Source organism: Lissotriton helveticus, chromosome 2_2 (genome assembly GCF_964261635.1).
Source record: "Lissotriton helveticus chromosome 2_2, aLisHel1.1, whole genome shotgun sequence".
NCBI classification, from domain to species: domain Eukaryota; kingdom Metazoa; phylum Chordata; class Amphibia; order Caudata; family Salamandridae; genus Lissotriton; species Lissotriton helveticus.
The window spans coordinates 181,835,769-181,856,748 of NC_136060.1; the positions used below are offsets into that span (position 1 = coordinate 181,835,769).

The following is a 20,980-nucleotide window of genomic DNA, read 5'->3' on the forward strand; positions in this document are numbered from 1 at the left end:
AGCTTATGGGACCGCTCCCGCCTAGCTTTCGAGGTCAAGGCCCGACAGTCGAGGCCTGACTTGCCATCGTGGTCGGCACCTAGACAGTAGAGACACCGGCGGTGGGGGTCGGTAACCGACATCAGTCGGTGACAGGCGTCACACGGCTTGAAACCGGGCATCCTTACCGGCACCAGGAGTCGAAGTGGACTCAAAAAAGATAGTCAAAAAGACCAAAAAGTTAGTCAAAAAGTGACTAAGGGTACTAGCTCTTCCCGGATCTGCGCTTGCTGGCGCGGAAAAAAGAAGAACTGACGTCAGTGCGCGAGGGCAGCGTCTAAGTACTCGGACGACGTCATCCCAGCGATCACGACGCCGACGACAGACGCGGAGCCGCAGACGATGCCTACCGACGCGCAGGGGTACTGCTGAGGAAAACATTCTGGATCCAGTCTGACGCCTGGGGGTAATTCTAAGGTAAGGAATCTAACTAACGTGTTTCTTTCAGATAGGTATTTCCAGGGTGGGAGACCTATGGAAAAAAGGCCAAGTTATCCCGTTTGTCCAATTGCAAGCCACCTACAAACTGGCACACACAGAAACCTACAGATGTGCGCAGGTTATACACGCACTCATGGCAGCGATTCCAACAGCCATGCAACTCCCGGAGGCCTCACCACTAGAAGACCTATTCCTCACAGATCACTTAAGTTAGAAAGTTATCTCCCTGACATACAGGAAAATAATTAATAATCAGCCTGATCCCATGACAGCCCGTAAGGAACGGTGGGAAACAGACATAGGTGACCTAGACGAGGAGGACTGGCAGGCAGCCCTGGCATCACCAAGGGAAGTTGCGATACCTTCCACTTTAAAACTAGTACAGCTGAAAATCCTACATCGTATCTATTACACGCGCATCCTGGTACACAAACTAGGTAGTGCGGACACTCCACTCTGCCTCAGACAATGCGGTGCCCTCGGCACCTTTTGGCACACCATCTGGGATTGCCCTGTAATCACTCGCTTTTGGGAGGCAGTACTACACACGATAAGACAAGTTACCAGAGTACAGGTCCCTCCTGAACCAAAACGATGTTTGCTCAATATTTGGGAACGCACTGACCTGAACCACGCAGCTCAAGACTGGGTGACACTGGGACTAGCGTTAGCGAAGCGAAATATAGCACGACACTGGGGCTCAGGAATTTCCCCGAAACAACGACAATGGTACAGCAATATGGAAGACACGATGATAACAGAGAAGTCGGTCTTTATCTACCGGGGTTGCCCCAAAAAATGGGCTCAGGTATGGGGAAACTGGGATAGATTCCGAGGTGACTTCTGCGAACCCGCACAGAAAGGCAGACATCAGAGGACAGCGAATGACCTTGAGGAGAAGAGGGAGTAGAGCATACGCCACAATATATAGCACAACAAGAAGCACCTAGGGGCTGGGCACCTAGTAACTAATGTAAAAGATGTACCACTGAACAATATGTTTTTATAGTCTATTGTATGCGCTTAAGAATATTCCACTGAAATAACATTGTTAACTTGATAATAAAATTCCAATAAAATGTTTTAAAAATAAATTCTTCTCCTAGGTCAAACTTATGAAGGGTAGACTTCAGAAAGGTCCATGACACTATCAAAGGTCTTTTTTGCATCAAGGACTATAGCCGCCACTGGAGAGTGCACAAGTTTTGCTTTTTCTAGCACATCTCAGAAGGTTCTTATATTATCAATCGCTAGTTTTCCTTTAGGGATGCCTGATTGTGTGGGGTGGATTAAATAGGTTATAACAGATTCCACTATCGTAGCAAGTATTTTGGCGTAAAGGGGGTGGGCTACCGTGCATTGCGAGATGACTGCCTGCTGAAGGAGCTCCGCAGGCCAGGCTGCAACATCCGGCAAATACCAGTGCTTTAAATGGGCCGGTACTCACCGGTACTGAGTACCTGCAATTCTGAATTTGTAGTCCCTCAGTACCGGCACTTCTCATTAGCCAAGGGAGAGTACCGGTACCCTAATAAACGGGACTGCAGGCTCCAGGTATGTCTCTCCTATTGCACAGGGTAGATGCCGCTCTGCTTCTCTGGAGCGTGTAGGCGCGCAAAGCCTCCTGCAGAGTCCCTGCTGGAGATTCCAGCAGCGCCCATGTGAATGGCCTGAGACTGCAGGGGTCTAAGAGGGCTTGCTGTGCGTCACGCAGTGATTAACAGTGCAGGGTCTAGACAGACCCTTCCCTGTCGATCACATGCGCAACGACTATTCAGCTGAAAGTGCTTTAGCCTCACCCCCACCCCTCTCCATCAGGTGTGTAAATGGGTTAAGAAAGACAGTCAGTAATTCAGTTGTATTTAGGATATTGATGGCACGGACTGTGCTAAAGTGAGTGGCAGCCCCTAAAAAATCCTCTGCCTTCGCCAAAGCCGGTTTTCTTAGCATTTTTTTATTCAGGACAGGACCTGCTTCTCTTTGTGAGCCCCTCCAACATTAATCACTGTATTTACAAGATACCAGTGACGGACCTGAGTACTGGCTCTATGGGTGTGACGGTAGCCCCACCCATATGGCAATGAATAGGAGGAAACGCTGCAGTACTCTAGGAATGAGCTACATGACAACTGGCAATGGCTTTGGTTGGGGATAAAGATGAGGTGAACATAGCAGAAAAGAGGTGGGATGAATGTAAAGAAGTGAGGTGATAGGTTTGCCACTTATTTTCAGATAAAAATACCACATATTTGTTGAGGTCTGTATTCATGAATCGTCTTAGAAATTGTATTTTTTTTAAACACACATTTCTGTAAAGTCATAAATCGGATCGGAAGGGTGGGAGGCGGACTCTCTGGGTTCTGCCTGAGAGGAAAGACGTGGTCCAGTCAAGGGCCTTCTCTTGGATTGCGGCTTCTAGGAGGTGTGTCTTTAGAGTGTGATGGCATACCGTGTCGAAGGAGGCTGACAAGTCCAGGAGGATGAGGGCTGATGTTTAGCTGTTGTCTAGTTGGCGCCTGATGTCGTCTGTGGCAGCGATGAGGGCTGTCTCAGTGCTGTGGTTGCGTTTGAATCCGGACTGGGACGGGTCCAAGATGTTGTTGTCTTCCAGGTGGCGGGCCAGTTGCATGTTGACGATTTCCTCAATAACCTTTGCCGGGAACAGGAGCAGGGAGATGGGCCGGACGTTCTTGAGGTCCTTGGTGTCTGCTTTGGGCTTCTTGAGGAGGGCGTTGATTTCAGCGTGCTTCCAGCTTTCCGGGAATGTTGTTGTTTTGAAGGAGATGTTGATGACCTTCCGTAGTTGGGGTACGATGGCTGCGTCTGCTTTGTTGAATATGTGGTGTGGGCACGGGTCTGACGGAGCTCCTGAGTGGATGGAGTTTATGACCTTGCGTGTCTCGTCGTCATCGACGTTGGACCAGGAGGTCAGGCGGTTGGCGCTGGTGGTGTTCACAGGGGAGGTGGTGTCTGGCATAGTCGGGGCGGTCGTGGTGTTGAAGCTGTCGTGGATGTCAGCGATCTTGCGGTGGAAGAAGACGGCTAGTGAGTCACACAGTTTTTGTGAGGACGGGATGTCGTTGGCGTTGGCGCTGGGGTTGGAGAGTTCCTTTACGATGCTGAAGAGCTCTTTGCTGTTGTGTGCGTTGTTGTCCAAGCGGTTTTTGAAGGAGGATCTCTTGGCTAATCTGATGAGGTGGTGATGTCTGCGGGTGGCGTCCTTGTGGGCTGCGTGGTTGTCCGGTGTGCGTTTGTGTAGCCTTGTCTTCTCCAGTTTCCGGCATGCGCGATTGGAGGTCTGGAACTCGTCGGTGAACCAGGTGGCTCTCTTGCTGGCGTGGTTGTTGGAGGGTTTCTTGAGCTGGGCGAGGTATGTTGGCGCAGTCGTCGATCCACTGTCTGAGGTTGCGGGCTACGGCACCTGGGTTGGTGGGGTTGGTGGGCGGGTACTGGGCGAGGGTGGTGATCAGCTGGTCGTAGGTGACTTTGCTCCAGCAGCGGCGAGCTAGCTGTTGGGTGCGGTGGTGTGTCGTTGGTTTCTTGAAGGTGAAATGGATGCAGCGGTGGTCGGTCCAGTGGAGTCCGGTGGTGTGATCGAAGGTGACGTGGGAGCCTGTGGAGAAGATGGGGTCCAGCGTGTGGACGGCGGCGTGGGTGGGTGTGGTGACGAGTTGCCTGAGGCCAAGGTTGGCGAGGTTGTCGATCAGGGTGGCGGAGTTGGCGTTGTTGTTGTTCTCGAGGTGGAAGTTCAGGTCTCTGAGGAGGATGTAGTTTGTGGAGGCGAGAGCGTGGGTGCTGGCGAGGTCGGTGATGGAGTCACTGAACTAAGCCCGGGCTCCGGGGGTCTGTAGATGAATATTCCTCTGAGGGTGGTGTTGGGGTTGGTGTGGATCCAGAAGTGCAGGTGTTCGGCAGTGTTGAGGGTGTCGCCTGCGTGGGTGGTGACCTTGAGGGTGGACTTGTGGACGATGGCTATACCTCCTCGGACTACGTTGGCGCGATCCCTGCCGGTGATCTTGTAGCCGCCCTAGATGGCTATGGCGATGTCAGGCGCGAGAAGTCGTTCCACCAGGTCTCGGTCAGGAAGGGCACGTCTGGGACGGAGGTGTCGATCAGATCCCAGAGTTCTACGGCGTGTTGCGTGCGGAGCGGTGTTGAGGAGTATGCAGCAGAGGTGGCTGGGCCCAGTCCTTGGAGGTTTAGTGGTTCTGTCACAGGTGAAGCTGCAGGTACGGCAGGAGAAGGGTCCGTGGGTCCGTTTAGGGGCTGCCTGGAAGCAGGTGTGGTTTCGGCCAGCGTTGAGAGCGTGGAGGGTGCTGGCGTCGTAGTGGATTCTGGTGTTGTGGCGTTCGCGTGGTCCAGGGGTTCTGGAGCTGGGTGTTGTCCAGGCACGGACGGGCGCAGACGGGCATGCCTTAGGCGCGGCCGCGCAGCGGCCTCCATGATAAGGCAGGGAGGGAGGAGCAGCTGGGAGCAGGGCAGCGAATGGGCGACGAGGGGGGCAGGGCTGCCGGGGGGGCAGCGGCGGGAACGGGCAGGAGTTAAAGAAAAAATGGGGGGCGGTGGGGGGGAAAAGCAACGGGAGAGGGTGGAAAAGAGGCAAAGGGGAATAAAAGACACAAAAAAAACAGGGCACAAAACAGTAAAATACACAAACCAACAGTAAGTTAAGCAAAAACGGGGCAAACACTGGGCAGCAGGGAGAGACAGAAAGGCGGGCGGCAGTCAGGCAACGATCGAACAAGCGCCTCACAGTGCCATGGAGCAGCAGCGGGAGCCCTGGCGCAGCAGGAGAAGCTGTACGACAGAGGGGGAGCGACCTGGCCTGGTTTTGCTTTGTTCGCCCTAAGTTGGCAGGGTATGCCAAGACGTGGGTCCCTTGCTCACTTTGCCACTGGCTTCAAGCTAGCCTTGCTGATGGCAACTGATTAGCCAGAAACTGGTCCCAGGATGCTTGTTTCCGGTCCAGGGAAGACACGACTTGGCAGTTCAGGCTGGACTGTTTCCATGAGGCACAGGGTCAGACTAATTTGCAGATGGACATGTCTGAACTGGGGTGGCAGAGTGAGCGAAAAAATGATGATGGATTAAACCCAGATCCGTTGACTGGGGGTGAGTGCTTGCAATGTTAAACACTTCGTCCATAATTTCCTTTGGTTTGCTTTGTTCGCCCTAAGTTGGCAGGGTATGCCCAGACGTGGGCCCCTTGCTCACTTTGCCACTGGATTCAAGCTAGCCTGGCTGATGAAGGCTGATTAGCCAGAAACCGGTCCCAGGATGCTTGTTTCCAGTCCAGCGAAGACATGGCTTAGCAGAACGAGCTGGACTGTTCCCATGAGGCACAGGGCTAGACTTTTTTGCATATGGCCATGTCCGAACTGGGGTGGCGGAGTGAGCTAAAGAATGTTGATGGAATAAACCCAGATCAGTTGACTGGGGGTGAGTGCTTGCAATGTTCGACACTCCGTCCATCAACCCCTTTGGTTTTGCTATAATGACACTATGGCTGAAAGTATAACGCACTGAGAAAGGAGGAGGATACTGTTTGTGGTTGTTGGCACAATGCATCAAACACAAAATATATGCCAACTGTGAGTGAGGCATAGATATCTGGATCCTGCATTGCAGTAAAAACCTGAGGGTTCGGGGAGTAACATGTTATACGATACTTTGCCAACAGTACCACAAACTTATCATCCACCCATCTGCGCATGCCAAAGGAAAGAAAGTGATGTAAACTGCCAAAGGTTGTAGCTTTATAGAGCTGCCACATCTCTTCCAGGGGTAACATCTAGCAGATGATCTAAACCTGACACTACCATAGCGCCACAATATACCCGACTGGTGATTTGGGCCATAAAAAATCAAGTCCACCATCTAACACTTTAAAGTGCAGGTTCTGCAACAAGTAATATTCATCAGTAAATACCTATTTCAACATTCGAACCATCAAAGTTTGGTCGAAACATACATACCTTCCATAATTAGCTGGTAAGATAAAGCTTCCTGTTGTTGTCTTTCCTGAAACAATTAAGAAAAAAAAACGATCATGTCACAGCAAATGAAAACACAATAATGTGCATTATCGTTTAATATCTTACACCAAAACTGTTCAGGAAAAATACACGCTTAAGAACGTGGCATCATAAATATTATGTGTTCGGCACTTAATGGGTACATGGCTATTCACAATAATATAATCAATATCTGAGCCTGAGAGACTACTGAGAATGTGGCAATGAGAGGGTAAGATTAGGATGCAAAATGTTCAGAGCAGTTTAGTGTGGATAGAGTAGCAGTGAGCAAAGATGTGAATGACAGATAAGAATAGGGAAGGACACAGAACATGTGGGCACAGCCTCGGAGCTCCCTCCTATACTGTGGAATAGGAAGGAGCAAACTGATTGAGACAGATATTTAGACCAGCTATCTCAATCTGTGTATTTTAGCTTGCATGAACGTTGCCCTATTATTTTTGCATCTTGAGTTGGCCCCTAATCCTATTTTCCATGCTGCCTCTGGCTCGTCTTTCTCATCAGAGAACAAGGCTGTTGCAGGAAATTAGTGAAACCCTCACAGAGTAATGCTGAAAATAATATTTGATCTGACTTCACCCCACGAGAAGCTTATTAGCTAGGGGCAGTTTATTTATAGTATTTATTCAAATAGGCGTAGACACAGTGCAGTTGTGTGATGTTGATAAAAAACAAAAATAAATAAATCAGTTTGCCACTGGGAAACACAGAAAATAGCGGCTGTGTGGTTGTCAATGAATAGATCAAAATGTATTGTTCATGTTCTTCTATCCTATCCAGGGTGGATGCACAAATGTTCCCCAGGAGCAGCTTGAATGGAGAAGTGTGGTGGAAATCCAGAAGCTGCATAGAAGGCCCAAAGGGAACAAGCATTTGCAATGCAATAGGTCTCGCATTAGGAACGTTTGAGCTATTGGTCTTGTAAATGACAATTCTTTTATTTATGTGTTGGTTTTGAAAATAGCTAAATTAATAGCTTTGTCATTTACAATGCCAATAGTTATAACTTTCGCAAATGTGACACCTATAACCTGGGGTTGCGCTGAGTGATGCTGTGGTGGTGCTGAGTGGTGCTGTGGTGGTGCTGAGTGGTGCTGTGGTGGTGCTGAGTGATGCTGTGGTGGTGCTGAGTGGTGCTGTGGTGGTGCTGAGCGATAATGTTGTGGTGCTGAGTGATAATGTGGTGGTTCTGAGTGATAATGTGGTGGTTCTGAGTGATAATGTGGTGGTGCTGAGTGATGCTGTGGTGGCGCTGAGTGATGCTGGGGTAGCGCTGAGTGATGCTGGAGTGGCACTGAGTGATACTGTGGTGGTGCTGAGTGATGCTGTGGTGGCGCGGAGTGATTCTAGGGTGGCGCTGAGTGATGCTGGGGTGGCGCTGGGTGTTGCTGGGGTGGCGCTGTGATGGTGCTGAGTGATAATGTGGTGGTGCTGAGTGATAATGTGGTGGTGCTGAGTGATGCTGGGGTAGCGCTGAGTGGTGCTGTGGTGATGCCGAGTGATGCTGGGGTGGCGCTGAGTGATGCTGTGGTGGTGCTGAGTGGTGCTGTCGTGGTGCTGAGTGATGCTGAGGTGGTTCTGAGTGATGCTGTGGTGGTGCTGAGTGGTGCTGTGGTGGTGCTGAGTGATGCAGTGGTGGTGCTGAGTGGTGCTGAGTGGTGCTGTGGTGGTGTTGAGTGATGAGGTGGTGTTGAGTGATAAGGTGGTGGTGCTGCTGAGTGGTGCTGTGTGGTGGTGCTGAGTGGTGCTGAGTGATAATGTGGTGGTGCTGAGTGATGCTGGGGTAGTGGTGCTGTGGTGGTGCTGAGTGATGCTGGGGTGGCGCTGAGTGATGCTGTGGTGGTGCTGGGTGGTGATGTGGTGGTGCTGAGTGATAATGTGGTGGTGCTGAGTGATGCTGGGGTAGCGCTGAGTGATGATGTGGTGATGCAGAGGGCAGAAAGGCACAAAAAACGAGTCTAACAGAGGGCAGAAGGGCAGAAAAACAAGGGAAAATGAGTCCAACAGAGGGCATAAGGGCACAAAAAACGAGTCTAACAGGGGGCAGAAAGGCACAAAAAAACGAGTCTAAGACGGCATAAGGACAGAAAAACAAGGGAAAAACGAGTCTAACAGAGGGCAGAAAGTCACAAAAAATGAGTCTAACAGAGGGCAGAAAGGCACAAAAAACAAGGGAAAAACGAGTCTAACAGAGGGCAGAAAGGCACAAAAAAAATAAAAGTACACTGGGAGGGGGGAGGATGTTTGAAAGAGACACGGCCTGGCGGCCGTGAAAGTGAAAGTACGGCCTGTGTTGCCGTTTTGCATATGTCGTGCTTATAGCCATCCTCCAGCAGTCGTAGAGTTCAAGGAACATCTAACTAGGTGCATGGTCGGACTTGTAGTTTCTCTCTTCTTATTAGAAGTAAGGGATTGAAACTACTGGTGCAGTCCTCCAGACTCAAACGGCAAAAACTGGCTGGATGTGGCAGTCTTGACTTGGTGCTACGCCCATGTAGGAGTAATGTATACCATTGCATAGCGCCCAACAGATGCAGACGCAATTTTTCCAAGGAATACCTCAAATAAATCCATTTACAGAGTGATTTACGTAACACCTACTGAATGCATATGGACTATTTATCTTACAAATTTTATATAGCGCGAACTCGAGCCGAAGGTGTCGGAGCGTTTTACATGAGGACCAGTTGCATTACATAAATGAAATTCGTCGCACGGGTGAGTGAGTTTCACTGGTGGAACCAGCGTGTGGTCCTCGGGCTGTAGTCGAGTCAAACAAGCCACAGAAGGAAATTCCAGGTGACTACCGCCAAGGAGCACTAGAGGCAGCGACTAATGGTGGCTGTCACAGACTCCCGGTCACCTCCAGAATTCTCACAACTGTACATTTGCCAAATATATAACACGTGTGTGCACTGTTGTAGAACGTAGTTGCACTGTGCAGTACTGTCCCAATGCATGATCCCGCCTCAGCTTCATATATATATATATATATATAGGTGTGTGATTGTGACGTAAGGGCGGAGCTGTAGACTATGGAACTGGGGACCCAGGTTCGAGTCTCGGTGTAGGAAGAACAGCCTGTGAGTCTGTGCATAGTCACTTAATACTGTAACTAAACATAAAAAAGGTTGTGTCCTTGTGTAATTAATGTAACTGGTGCTCGTCTAACGCGCTCCGAACTACATACAACTGCAAAAAGAAAAAAAGAAAGAAAGGTCCATTTTACAGAGACCGCGGAGCTGATTGTGAATCGGGCTCGTATGTTTTTTACACGGCCTATATTTTGCTCTTGTATATGAACATTTCCCATGAGCTCCTTCACCGGACAGATTCCATTCCGGTTTTGCTGCATAGCAGGATGCGCCACGCCCTCCCTAAAAGTACAAATGAGGCAGGGGGTCTTTGAGGAGTGAACCCTCCCTGGGCTAGTTCAGAGAGGCAGACTAGGGCTGGGTGCATAAACTCGATGACCCATGAAAGTGATGCTGGCGGGAGGCTGGCGCGCTGCCGTGTAGCTGCTGAAAGTCTGATGTGAATGATAATAGCATTGACATGATAATGTCCCTTTTAACAATGCCATCAACATGCATTCCTAGAGCAAACATTACGTAGCCTATCGCCTGCATGGGCCGAGCCTCCGCGAACAAAGGTCGTGACAAAAATACAAGCACACGTTATTAGGAGTTATGCATATGCAGGTAGCATTTAGACAACAAACGTACCTTGGTGAACCTTCGTGAGATGCTTCAGGTGGAACTGCCTAAAGATAGTTTACATTTTCAGATTTAGATCGCTGTGGTCTACTAGGTTATCTTTTTATGCTCTATGCGGGACATCACAGCGCTGTATGGTGGCTGTGCACTTTCCACTAGCAGGGGTGAATAATTAGGGGGGGGGAGGAGAAATGGGAGGCGGCCGTGAAAGGCTGTGGGGAGGCCGTGGGCAGCAACAGCAGGGGTAAATAATTAGGGGGGGAGGAGAAATGCGAGACACGGCCTGGCTGCCGTGAAAAGTGTGAAGCAGGGGGCGGGGCCTGGATGCCTTTGAAGTGAAGCTCTCGGAGGCAGACGGCTCCGGGAGCAAATGGTGAAAAGCGTGTGCATGTGCACATGCACTGGACGTAATCCGCGATGGTTTCAGAGCTTGGATGAGCCTCTATACTCTCGTCCTATTAACGCTTGCGCGAATTATAGGACGAGACCTAAAAAGGAAGTTCAGTTTATGCAGTCATTTTGCTCTAGCCAACCCGAAAACAGAAATTTACATGCAGCCTCCTAACCTTAGAGACTAATTTTTGGTAAACCGCAGCAGAATACAGAGAAGTATTCTAAGGATTAAGTTCTGGTTTGGAAACAAATAGAAATAGCCTGGAGAGAACATTTAAGGGATATGAAACTAAGTTTGTGTTGCACATTTCTTTTGGATCCTTTGTGATGTGAGGAAACAGAGAATCCTCCCCACCTTATAAAACTGTTGAAAAACTCATGACACATACATTTTTAGGTCGAGCCTATCCCATTCCACAGGAATGGATAGGGGAGAATTTTAGTGTTGCATCAAGAAAGCTAAACCAGCCGAGGGATTTCCACAAGTGCATGTGATCGTGAACGCGCATCCGCCTGCTGGTTTAGCTTTCCTGATGCAATTCTAACCTCTGTCAGCACGAGCTTGTCATTTGCTCCCCAGCCGCCTTGCATTGCCTCACTTTTCCTCCCCCCCTAATTAACATCCCTGCTTTCACTTTCACGGCCGCGAGGCCGTGAGCTTTACTTCAAAGGGATCCGCGCGGCTCGCCCCCACTCCCCTCCCCGCCCTCCCGCATTTAAACACTTCTTTTAAATGCATGCGCTTGGTTTCTTTTTCGACCCTCTTTACATCAGTGGCGTAGCCAGTGTTTCGTGGGCCAAGGACAGGTAAGGAAATGGACCCCTGGTTGCTTTTTGAACTGGAAATACAGCAATAATCAGCAATTAGTTGCGCCCTCATGCCTCTGGGTCCTGGTGCCTGTGCATCTTGGCGGGTGTTATGTCCTACCCAGTCCTCCCCCATTAAAACAAAACAAACAAACAAAAACATTCTTATGGGCTTTGTGAGCCCCTCCCTCTCTGCACATATATAGATTACACGGCCTAAAAGGAAAACCTTACTCTGAAAAGCCGTACATCTAAAAATAGTTTTATATTTGGAAAAAGAAAAACTCATAACACTATAATAACAGACAGCTCGCGCCGCCTTTCAGCTTTGAGCAGAATCTTAAAAACATTCTGCATGAAAAACCGTAGCAAACTCACCCACCAACAATGGACTTCGCGCCGCGGAGCTAGATGTACACTTCCACAGCCTTAAATACAGAGACATTGTTTAACAGTACCAACGTGACGTCATCTGAGGCCCGGCATATTCTAGAATTCGGAACGACCACGTCAAGAGTCCCGGATGCAGTCAGCACGCAGGAAGCATCTGCTTCAGGATAGCTCAACAATGCATCCCGGCTGTTCCACTTTTTACTATGCAAGGTACATGCATTATGCATGCAGTGTGCGCGGTTGACATTACTACACACCGGCCTGCCTTTTTGTAACAGCTTGACATCCTTACCCAGAGGGATAAGTCAGTCCCAGCAGGAGCACTCGGTGTGTGCGCGAGGAGTGCAAAACCACTTCTGAAGTGGAGGCCAATCAGGTGACCAGTCAATTCCGCGGCCGCTGGATTTAACGCTCAATGCTGATCACTGTCACTCCTCACGGTGCTTTCCGGCCAACTAAAAGCTGAAGGAAAACAGCTCAGTACAGATCTAACATTTCTTGCTTTACCATTACAGGCAAACCGAGAAAATTCTCGGGGGTGGGGCTATTGAAAGCTGCCTGTGAGTGTCAGCTGGGTTCACAACATTACACTCTCGTGCCCCTACTTCACTGGGGCTCGTGCGCATCAGCTTTCCTAACAAGTAACGGTTTTGCAACTGCATCTGATTTACGGCCCAGCCCTGGGACATGTTGTGGCATTTGCGCAATGACATTTTTCTAGCAGATTTCACAGCTACGAGGCAGGCAGGCACCCTATCAGACGCAGGCAGCGCAGGAGGCAGCGGATGGAGGCAGCGGATGGAGGCCGCGAAGGACTCCTCTACCTGCGCCGTGATGAACCGCCGGACTCCAGAGCCGAGGGCGCCCGGGAGAAGGAAGGCCTTGTTTATCACTAGGGCTGACACAGAGCTGCTAAGCCATAGCTTGTGCAAGGTTATTCCACCCGGAAGAGACTGGGAGGATAATAAATTGCCGTAAAAATGCCATTTTAAAGTTCCACACCATAGGTCTGCTTGTTGGCCTCGCACTGAAACCGTGCTTTGACAAGGCCCATCCAAGGCCTGACAAATGATGCACGTTTATTCCGCCATGTACTGCAGAGGCACGCACCAGGAAGGAAGGTTTGCCTTCCTCTGCCTGTCCCTTGCTCTTGCTTCATAAAAATCACGCAGCAGGGTGAAATGCCAGGTCTATGAAGCCTGCTATAGAGAAACATGTGCAGCCACTTAAAGTGACAGCCAGCCTAAAGAGTAAATAACATATTTTTTTTACTTTTCCTAAAAACGTACATTGTCATTAGATTAATGCCACGGTCGCCTGCGTAGAGCTTCCTCAATATTCCTTCTCCCAATTGTAACCCAGATTTTATTTAGCTTGCCCAGGCAAACTCTTTCCAATTTCTTTCTCACACAAAACTGGGTCGTTCTCGGTTGTAAATAGGGCCCTATATAAACTTTTGACAACTGTTTTCAAAGTGGTTCAGCCCACTAACTTACTGACCTTATGACCTGTTCACACCCACCATATGCGGCGCCCTGAATGTAATCTCTCCATCCGCTATCAACTGGACACGTTTCCCTCTGACCCCCAAGTCAATCCCCACACTCAGAAGCAGAGACACACCTAGGTTGGGTTTAAGGGTGGGGTGGGGGGGGCTTAGAAATTTTTTCGGGGGGTGGGCTGAATCTTTGGGGCAATCGGCAGAGTCGAGCTGCAGGGGCTCTTAGAAGGGGTGAAACAACAAACAAGCATATGCAATGCAATAGGTCTCACACACACTGCACCCTGATACACACTGCACCCTCACACTACTTTAGGCCACACACACTGCGCCCTCACACTACTTTACGCCACACAGACTGCGCCCTCACACTACTTTCGGCCACACACACACTGCACCCTCACACTACTTTAGGCCACGAACACTGCACTCTCATACTACTTTAGGCCTTACACACTGCACCCTCACACACACTGCGCCCTCCCACTACTTTAGGCCACACACACTGCGCCCTCACACTACTTTAGGCCACGGACACTGTGCCCTCACACTACTTTAGGCCACACATACTGCGCCCTCACACTACTTTAGGCCACGCTCTCTGCGCCCTCGCACTACTTTAGGCCACACACACTGTGCTCTCGCACTACTTTATGCCACACACTCTGCACCCTCACACACACTGCACCCTCACACACACTGCACCCTCACACTACTTAAGGTCACACACTGCGCCCTCACACTACTTTAGGCCACACACACTGCGCCCTCACACAACCTGCGCCCTCACACTACTTTAGGCCACACACGCTGCACCCTCGCACTACTTTAGGCCACACACGCTGCACCCTCGCACTACTTTAGGCCACACACACTGCACCCTCACACTATTTTAGGCCACACACACTGCGCCCTCAAACTACTTTAGGCCACACACTCTGCACCCTCACACACTCTGCCCCCTCACACACTCTGCCCCCTCACACACTCTGCACCCTCAATGCAAAATACACTTCAAATACCACTCAGTGCCACATAATTACACGCCACATAATTACACTGCAATCCATACAACATACATTCCAAATACCACTCAGTGCCACATAATTACACGCCACATAATTACACTGCACTCAATGTAATATACACTCCAAATACCACTCAGTGCCACATAATTACACACCACATAATTACAGTGCACTCAATACAACATACACTCCAAATACCACTCAGTGCCACATAATTACACGCCACATAATTGCACTGCGCTCAACGCAACATACACTCCAAATACCACTCAGTGCCACATAATTACACTCTACTCAATGCAACATACACTCCAAATACCACTCAGTGCCACATAATTACACTGCACTCAATGCAACATACACGCCAAATACCACTCAGTGCCACATAATTACATGCCACATAATTACACTCTACAACATAATTACACTCTACTCAAAACATACACTCCAAATACCACTCAGTGCCACATAATTACATGCCACATAATTACACTCTACTGAATGCAATACACACTCCACACAATACCACTCAGTGCCACTTAAGTAAATGCTACATAATTACACTGCGTTCAACGCAACATACACTACAAATACCACTCTGTGCCACATAGTTACACACCACGTAATTACACTCTACTTAATACAACATACACTCCACACAATACCACTCCGTGCCACATAATTATATGCTACATATTTACACTGCGATCAACACAACATACACTACAAATACCACTCTGTGCCACATAGTTACACACCACGTAATTAGACTCTACTGAATGCAACACACACTCCACACAATACCACTCAGTGCCACATAATTATATGCTAGATCATTACAATGCAACATGCACTCCAAACAATACCACTCAGTGCCACATAATTACACGCCACACAATTACACTCTACTGAATACAACATACACTCCTCATAATGCCACTCAGTGCCACATAATTACACTGCGCTGAACGCAACATACACTCCAAATTCCACTCAGTGCCACATAATTACATGCCACATAATTACACTGCATTAAATGCAACATACACTCCAAATACCACTCAGTGCCACATAATTACACGCCACACAATTACACTCTACTGAATACAACATACACTCCTCATAATACCACTCAGTGCCACATAATTATATGCTACATAATTACACTGCGTTCAACGCAATATACACTCCAAATACCACTCAGTGCCACATAATTACATGCCACATATTTACACTGCACTAAATACAACATACACTCCAAATACCACTCAGTGCCACATAATTATATGCTACATATTTACACTGCGCTCATCGCGACATACACTCCAAATACCACTCAGTGCCACATAATTACGCGCCACATAATTACTCTATCACCCTCATTCTATCTATCTATCGCCCTCACACTATCTATCCATCTTTCGCCCTCACTCTATCTATCGCCCTCACTCTATCTAATGCCCTCACTCTATATATCGCCCTCACTCTATCGCCCCTCACTCTATCGCCCCTCACTCTGTCAATCTATCTTTCGCCCTCACTCTATCAATCTATTTATCGCCCTCACTCTATCAATCTATCGCCCTCACTCTATCTATTGCCCTCACTCTATCTATGGCCCTCACTCTATCTATTGCCCTCACTCTGTCTATCTATCTGTCTATCTCTCTGTCTATCTATCGCCCTCACTCTGTCTATCTATCGCCCTCACTCTGTCTATCACCTTCACTCTATCTATCTATCGCCCTCACTCTATCTGTCTATCTATCAATCCCCCTCACTCTATCGCCCTCACTCTGTCTATCTCCCTCATTCTATCTATCTATCCATCTATCGCCCTCCCTCTATCTATCTATCGCCCTCACTCTGTCTATGTATCGCACTCACTCTATCTATTTATCGCATCACCACAGCATCACTCAGCACCATAACAGCATCACTCAGGGGCACCACAACATCACTATGCGCTACCACAGCATCACTGAACACCACAGCATCACTGAACGCCACAGCATCACTCGTCGACACCACAACATCACCCGTCTACACCACAACATCACTCGGCGCCACCCCAGCATCAATCTGTGCAACCACAGCATCAATCTGTGCAACCATTCAACCACAACTAGCTCAAGTATGTTCAATCAATGTTTCAAGCTTTATTACAAATGTCACAAAAAGATGTTAATATTTCACTTCTGTTTTTGGATTTCCGTCACAATAAAATACACTGAACATAATCTTCACAAAAGTTATTTACAAAAGTTTAAGCTATTGCTATCATAAATTACTAGAACTTTTATTTAAGTATTATTAGAAAAAAATAAAAGCCATTGTTATTTGTAATATCAATACATCTAAGTCACGTAAATACAACACACATTGCATTACAAAAGCTATAGGTGTCACATTTGCAAAAGTTATAACTATTGGCATTGTAAATGACAAAGCTATTAATTTCGCTATTTTCAAAACCAACACATAAAAAAAAATTGTCATTTACAATACCAATAGCTCAAACTTTCCTAATGCGAGACCTATTGCATTGCAAATGCTTGTTTTTACTTGGTGGTCTGTGTTAAAGTAAGTGATTAATTGGTGACACTAAAAATAATTTAATTCTGATAAATATTTTGCTACAATAAAGTGTTAATAGAACTCACTTTTGTAAGTATGTCAGAACCTACGAACATGTATGCATAGAAATTGAAGTTAGTTACCTTAGTAAAAAAAAAAAAAGAGTACGATTATGTTAAGGCTTGAATACATTTGATTACTGAGATAATAATAATGATCCAATTCACAGAAATTATAAGACACAATGTGAAAGTATATCACAGCCATAACAATTGATAGATGACTTAGAACAGCAATAAGATCCTATAGGATCTTAATCTTGACCAGTAGTTATCATTGACAAGCACAGTGACAAGTCAGAAAGGTGGCATCCAGTATTTTTTATTTCTTTTTTATATTACTTCATTCCCAGAGACTACTGCTAACCAACATACTGCTATTGCATGCGGTTGACTGTAAATACGAAGGAGTGTGGAAAAATACATAGTTCCCACTGGATCCAGAATTCAGGATAGTGCAATCCCACAGACTATCTAGCCCACATTTTCACCCATTCGTCCCATACTACTCTACCTCACATTTCAAAGATAGCAACTAAATTCCACCAGGAGGACAGTTCAATAATGTCTAACAATAAAATCTAACAACATGAATTAACTGGGGTCAACAGGAAAGAGGTATCATGCACAAGTCTGAAAAGAACGAAGCTAGTCAAGTGTAGTTACACTCGGATTCCAGAAACACAAATTCTTGGCGTGGCCACTTCTGTTAGAAGATTACACGTTTTATTTGAAGTCTTATCCACTAGCCATTCCCAATATATCATTAGCACCAAAGGATTTACAGGGGATCCAAAGAAGTTCACACTATTCCTTTATCATTTTCATGCAAATCTAGAATATTTTCAGATGACAATACTACAGCAGTCTGTGTCTTATCATATTTAATCGGAAATGGCTCTTTTGTTTTCAAAAAATGTTACTGGCATTTAAATTCGACACACATGTTATATATTTCATATTCCAACAGGAAGCGGATAAGAAGACACATACATACACTCAAATAAAGGGAAAAGCCACCATCTATCTGAAATTCAAGGTACACATCTCATGATGACCTGAACAACTGATTTTGGACCTTAAAATTCATAAATTCGGGGGCGGAGCCACGCTAGGGATCAAGATGGCTGCTTAGGCTCCGCCGACCTCCGTCCCCTGCCAGATGATCCTGTCATTAATCCTGTGTTCACGCCCTTCCCCTTGTGGATGAACCGGAGAGCTGTCTGACGGTGCTTGGCAGACGGAGTTACGTTGAATTTAAGTTTGAGGCCTTTACCAGCTTGGGAGCCGGGGCCTCGAGCACTGGCCCAGCCGGGTTCCAGTTGAACAACATCGGCCGTGGGAGTTCGGCAGGGTCCGGTCTATTGCTGTGGAGGTTGTTTTTTCACCCGATTTGGACGGCGGTCCTCTGAGTTTGCAACATCAAAGGAGTGGCGACGAAGCACGACTGAGGCTGTGGGCGGAGACCCCTTACCCGGGGACGCTGTCAGTCCCCCTCTGGTGTTTGCTGGGTCGGGGTCTTCGCTCAAGGCAGCGAAGTCCAGATGGCTGCAGTGGAACATGATAGGTCGCCCTCCACAGACGTCCGCTCCGCTCTTGCCTGTTCCCCCGGAGAGACCGGGCTCTCTGGGGGAAGTAAAAGTGGTCGAAGCCGAGTGAGGAGAGATGGGACGGGCCGAGTGTGAACCCTCGCTGGGAACTGTACTGGCTGCCATCGGGGCACTCCATTCGTATGTGGAGGCCCTCATGCACAAAATGATTACTGGTAATTTTGAGACAGGGGCGAGTTAGACCGGACTCTGCTCCATTGAAATAATTATTGCGAGCTGCGACACCCGCAATGGCCTTGTTATCGAAGGATGAAAATCCCGTGCAGCGAGAAGTGCCGCAGCCACTAAGCAGTGTGGCTGCCGATAATTGCGACCTTGGTGCTTCGACCAGATCGTTGTACCTATCATCGGCTTTGACTGTGGAAAGACCGGTCGGTGCTCCCTTTCCGGAAACCCCTGTCGGGAATTGTTATGGGCATGAAACAGCGTCTCTCCCCTCCCTGGCAGTTTTACTACGACTACGATGGAAACAACGTTGGGAGTTGTTGTCGGGGAGAGGGGCCTTTAGTCGTGATGGGGTTCTTAATGGCTTAACATCTTTGATTCGTCTCTGGATGTACTTTGCTTAAATCTTTACGCACTTGGACTCTCCTGCAGAGGCGGCAGTTCGACCAGAAGGGTCTCGCATGACTGTTCGGAAGGGCCAAGGCTGAGACTGATGGACTGGGTTTGGAATTGTGGCCCCGGTGAATGTGGGATTTGCTACCGTTGTGCCTACGGGAGGATAGGCGGTTTTTAAAGCTTCCCCTGTGTTGCTATGTACGAGTTTTTTCATAAAATGAAGGGTCAGTTATAGGGGTTGCTTGGTTCTGGCGGGGGGAGGAGGGACCGGGGGCCCACACGAAGACGGCCCTCCTCCATTTTCTACTTTTAGTTATTTAGTTTAGATGGGGCGACAGGCACACTGCTAGTTGGGGTTAGGCGAAAGCTACATGCAGGGATGCAGGGTGGGGGGAAGGGGTTTTTGTATTATGTGTGTTTTTGTTTGTTATTAAAATCCTATCCGAATCATGATTCTGGGTGCCTTACCGACGAGTAATCCTGTATTGTGGGTAGACGGGTTCTGAGGGCTGTACTGATTGAGCTGCCTCTAGCAATGAGTTGACTTTTATATTGTTGCGTGTTGATTTCGGTCGTTGCCTTGGTCCATTGAATTGTTGCGCTCCATTTCTCCCGCCACCTGAAAATTACCTCTTTATGACAATCCTGTTTCCCTTGGGTGGAGGGGTTGGCGGGCTTTATGTGTTGGACTGGGATTTGAATAATTATCGTAAATGATACGGCCACATGCTTGTTACAATTTTTGGCAGTTCTCGTCTTGGTGATCATCCGTCTATTCTGCATTATATGTTTGTATATTTTCCTGTTATCTCATAATGTACGGCACCTGCTGTTGATCCTTTTTGTGTTCAATTAACAATAAAAAGATTTATTTAAAAAAAAAATCATAAATTCTAACATGACTTCAGATATTTGGTTCATAATAATTGTTCACAATACGAAACACATCTGGTGTTTTTTTAATAGTTCCATAGTTATTTGTCATCCCAAAGTGAAGAAGCTGAAAAGCTTCTAATTGGAGTGTTCCATTAGTAGAGTAAATTGATTCATTATTGAAAAATATTTCAAACTTTTGTAAACAAATGTAAAAATAAATTGTTTGACAGAAAATCACAATCTTTCATAATTAATTATCCAATTTAAAAAATGTGCACACAAAGATTTGTTAAGTTAGTTCACATTTAATCATTTAGTGGTTGAGATTGTTTGGCCTAAATAACATCATAATTTCATCAAGGTCCATGAAGTGAACGGAAGGATGTTCTGGCATTTGTAGATCCCTCTACTAAGTGTGGAATACTTAGAAACTTAGTGCTTGATTTAGAGTTTATCAAATGGAGTAAAGATAACTTTACATCCGCCACATTGCTGTTACTCTGTCTGCCAAATTTAGGGATGTCTGCTGGTCGTGCAGACATCTTTATACACTTGCAAGAACTGCTGTTAATTTAGGAAAAGTTCGACAGCCAGCTCCATTAAACACGATGGCCAGCTGTTAAACTTTACCAACGTTTTTTATTTTCCAAAGTGGGAGTTTATGTTTGAATATGGGGGGGAATTGAAATGTTTTGCTTTTCACCGCCGGTGGCAAAGAGTATTTTAAAAAAAAAAAAACATTAACTGCCCACTCTAAGTAGAGTGGACAGTTGACTGGCTGGCTTCTGGTGCCCCCCATTCCCTGGGCTGATAAGAAGAAGATTTACGCCAATGGAGTAAACATAGGCATAAATCGGGCACTCCATCCACCTGCAAATTGGACAGGCAGAACACGAGTTTGGTGGAGAGGGTACTCCATCACCAGTGCGATGGAGTACCCTCTC

General features: G+C 47.4%; 1 protein-coding gene across 2 annotated transcripts in view; it reads right to left on the reverse strand.

Moving 5' to 3' along the window:
• N4BP2 (NEDD4 binding protein 2) overlaps positions 1 to 20,980 on the reverse strand; it is a 1,406,797-nt gene that overhangs the window by 399,484 nt on the left and 986,333 nt on the right. For both annotated transcript variants that reach the window (XM_078678311.1, XM_078678313.1), the window contains exon 10: positions 6,456 to 6,501. In XM_078678311.1, coding sequence (XP_078534437.1) covers positions 6,456 to 6,501 — 46 coding nt within the window. The remainder of the gene's footprint in view (positions 1 to 6,455; positions 6,502 to 20,980) is intronic.